Source organism: Limulus polyphemus, unplaced genomic scaffold, assembly GCF_000517525.1.
Source record: "Limulus polyphemus unplaced genomic scaffold, Limulus_polyphemus-2.1.2 Scaffold1808, whole genome shotgun sequence".
Lineage (NCBI taxonomy): Eukaryota > Metazoa > Arthropoda > Merostomata > Xiphosura > Limulidae > Limulus > Limulus polyphemus.
In genome coordinates, this window is record NW_013667418.1 from 173,804 (window position 1) to 177,408 (window position 3,605).

General features: G+C 31.2%; 1 protein-coding gene across 1 annotated transcript in view; it reads right to left on the reverse strand.

Annotated features, from left to right (window-relative positions):
- Positions 1–341: 341 nt before the first annotated feature.
- LOC111087157 overlaps positions 342–3,605 on the reverse strand; it is a 14,055-nt gene continuing 10,791 nt past the window's right edge. Inside the window, exons 2-3 of the mRNA XM_022392824.1 lie at positions 3,052–3,470; positions 342–365 (exon numbers count right to left, since the gene is read on the reverse strand). Coding sequence (XP_022248532.1) covers positions 342–365; positions 3,052–3,470 — 443 coding nt within the window. The remainder of the gene's footprint in view (positions 366–3,051; positions 3,471–3,605) is intronic.

A 3,605-nucleotide genomic window follows, 5' to 3' on the forward strand; every position in this document is an offset into this window, starting at 1 on the left:
TTTCTGGCGCAAAGTATTCGAACACGTGGGTCATAATAATGTGTTCAGTTTGAGGATTAAGAATTTCCAAGATGGGAATGTCCCTTTTACTTAATAGCATTGGAAAGCAAAGAAATATGGATCAACAGGTGCATCCATTAAGAGACCCTAAAAAGTATATCTAAACCGTGGTAAGGAATGTGCAGTGTCTTGTAACAAATGAAAATTGATGAATACAAATGTTAGTGACAAAAAAACAGTCCACGTGCATCAGGCAACAGTGAGCAGCATTATAAAAAAGGATCACTATTTGAAAAGCGACACAATTCACGTGTAGACAAGTTGCTTATGCAATGTAAAGTTCAGTGGTCGTACACGTAAAGAGGCTGGAAAACCAAACAAGTATTCATACTTTTCTTTACATACTGGCCAAGTCGCCGAAAGACACGCCTGTGGCTTCCCGTACTGACGAAACAAGCACCTGGGAACTTCCAATTTTGCACACTAGATGAACTATGGAAACCATACATAGAGCAGTGGCCCGGTTGGACCATGACATCCTTACGACACATCCTTTTGTAGTTGAAACCAGCTGTTGTCAAGATAAAGCATGACAACACCTGGCGACATGGACTATAAAAATATGACGACACTCCAAAATCATTCTAATATAACATACTCTGTCTCTATGAAATATATTCTCCCAGCGGGTCCAATAATACATTTATCAAATTAAATATAGCTATTCTTATAAAGACAGTAAGATGGTTTATTAGACACATAACAACTTTCCTCGGATTTCTGAATGTGAAATTTTAAATTTTAAGTAATAACTGCATTTTTTATAATTGTTTCTGAGTATCTTTTAGATCGATTTTAACCACAGGACAGTAGATAATAATTGAACAAACCTTCATATTCAAAAGAAATCTGATAATTATTATTATTATTAATTTTGTCTAGCTTAAGGCATATTTTTAATAAATTATTCGGATAATGAGAATCTTTATGATACAATCTCGAACTTATGAAGATAAAACAATAGAATACATTATTGGGGATAAATATTTAATTTAGTGCTACTTATTGTGGATTTAGTGGGTTTACAGTACAAATAAGTTTAAAGTTCTCCAACATCTTTCTTAATGTTTAATACATCTAAAACAGATAAACACTTCTTACTCACCCCAAAATGAATTTAATGCTAGCATTTACCTCATCCATAACTTACAGAAATCAAAACAAATATTTCACATTAAAGAACAATTATAAAAAAAATTATTTCGTTTCAATTAGATAATATAGTTTTGTTCAAAACACCTAGGTAGCCTATTAAACACTTCCTTTAAAAAATAATATAACTTTAATACACATTGTTGTTCCTGTGAATAAGCTTCATCTTCGTACGCAACATAATAATTATGAAGAATAAATGAAATTAAAATATTATTATCATGCTTTATATGTAGTATTTTTGAATAATAGATTAAACAAAGTTTCACGGTTTTCAACAACGTGTCTTTGAGTTAATCAGACCAAATAAGTAATTTTTGGTTACAAAGGTCCACATGTGATCGGGAAAAAGTTGGGATAACTTATATGGATTTGCAGGACTTTAGATATAGCGGTTTTATGGATTTTCTATCTCCCTAAAATTAACCACTCTCACCGCTCTGGTCATGGCTGTCCACGTCTTTCGATAATTCTGTGAACACATCCTGTCAATAGTATCACGTGCTTCAATTCAGCCGTTTCGCATTTTTTATTGATACCAATGGAAATTCTTCTCTGGCCTCTTTTATACCATGATTTCAGACAAAATTTAAATAAAAAAATATATATTTACCAAAACAGCAAGTTAGTACAGTTTGTGGTTGAACGCCGTTCGTTTTATTATAAATGGTACAATAAAATCTATGAAAAACCAATCATCACCTGTTTCATTATTTAATGATCCCATTGTAATGAATTGTATTCCTTCTTCTCTCTCTTTCTATATATATATACGTTTCCTCTCTCTCATTCTAAATATAGTATTATTTCAATACATCTATGATCAGGACATACAGCATTAATTCAAACAGCTACAGAGTCGTTTACCACTATTACACACGAGAATTTCAGTGGGATTGTCGGAGCCAAGTTACGAAATGTTTCTGTGATTAGAAATAAAAAGTGAACAACCGCCGAAAGTAGACTCTCGGGCATGATACAAAACGTTAGTAGCGAGACGATTAATTTAGTATTTTAAACTTAACTTATATCTTCCTTAGTAATAAATGAATATCGTAGTTGATTTTATTATTATATAGGTAATCACGATATCTATGACATCAGTTCGTCATTATAAAGAACTTACATGTTAAAATATAATTAGTCACATGAATACTTACGCTAAATAAAGTTATATTTTTGTTATATCTGTTTTATTTTGACAAAAGATGAGTTATGTTTTCCCTGGTATTTTTGTTTGAAAGCATAAAGTAATCGATAGACAATAACGAACATGATAACAACAATAACGTACGTTTTAATGATGAACATCTGTCAAATTTCGTTTTATTATTTCTAATATTGTCGAAAACTTACATATGATCACTAAGTAAAATATCTGCAGCAAACATTCTTCAAAACAATGTATTTAAAAATGAAATAGGCAAAATACTTAAGCTATAAGTCAATAAATTTTTGTTTCGGAGTACGATCGAATATGCAAGTCTATTGATTCGTTTCCCAATACTTCGGTCATTCTTGCTCTTCTAGATCTAGGAATTTTCTTATTAAATAAAGGAAAACTGAGAGACAGCTTTAAATTATTAGTTGCGACTTACACTGTGTAACTGTTAAAAGAAAAGGTTTCCCTTTCTGAGAAAAGGTATTATCCCAAACGTACCTAGGTTGTATTCCTAGTGTAGTCCTTGACGGGCTTGTCGATTTCATATTCGAATTCGGTTCATAAAGTAAACATTCAGAGAAGCTATCATTTTTATTCACATGCTTTTGTTTTTTGCGTTTCGTTTCAAAACGATATACCAAAACACAGAATATAACTGATAAGATCATGAGCATTACCCAGAGAAAAGAGCAGACGTTTAGAGAAGCAAGAATAATCTCGTACGAAATCCAAGCTTGTCTAGCTATAGATAACTTCACGCATGTCTTGTTTTCCAAATCGTTTTCGGAGTCTAACACATCAAGTTCATTTTCATAAATAGGTTCTATTTGTATCGCATTTTTGTAAAGACTTTTTTCACTGGAATCTTCTTTATAATTGACATCAGAATTTTGCAATATTAGAATTTCTTGTTGGTCTGTATTAATAAGAAAGGTACTAAAAGTAAAGTTATTTCCTGTATTTTTACCGGTGTCCGTGCTATTTTCAGTTATGGTGTTGTTAAAATCTCTCACTCTGTTTATCCTATTGAAAGCTTTCCGAAAAAATCGTAGAAAATAATACCAAGGAGCATTAAAAAATACTTCTTCAGGCATACCTATGTTTTGTAAAAAAAAAAACATTAACATGTTAGGTTATCAATTTACATTAAATAACTTTAAAAAATGATTAAATTCTCAATACAAAATATTGTATACAACAGCATACTAATATTAGAATATTTGTTTTGAGG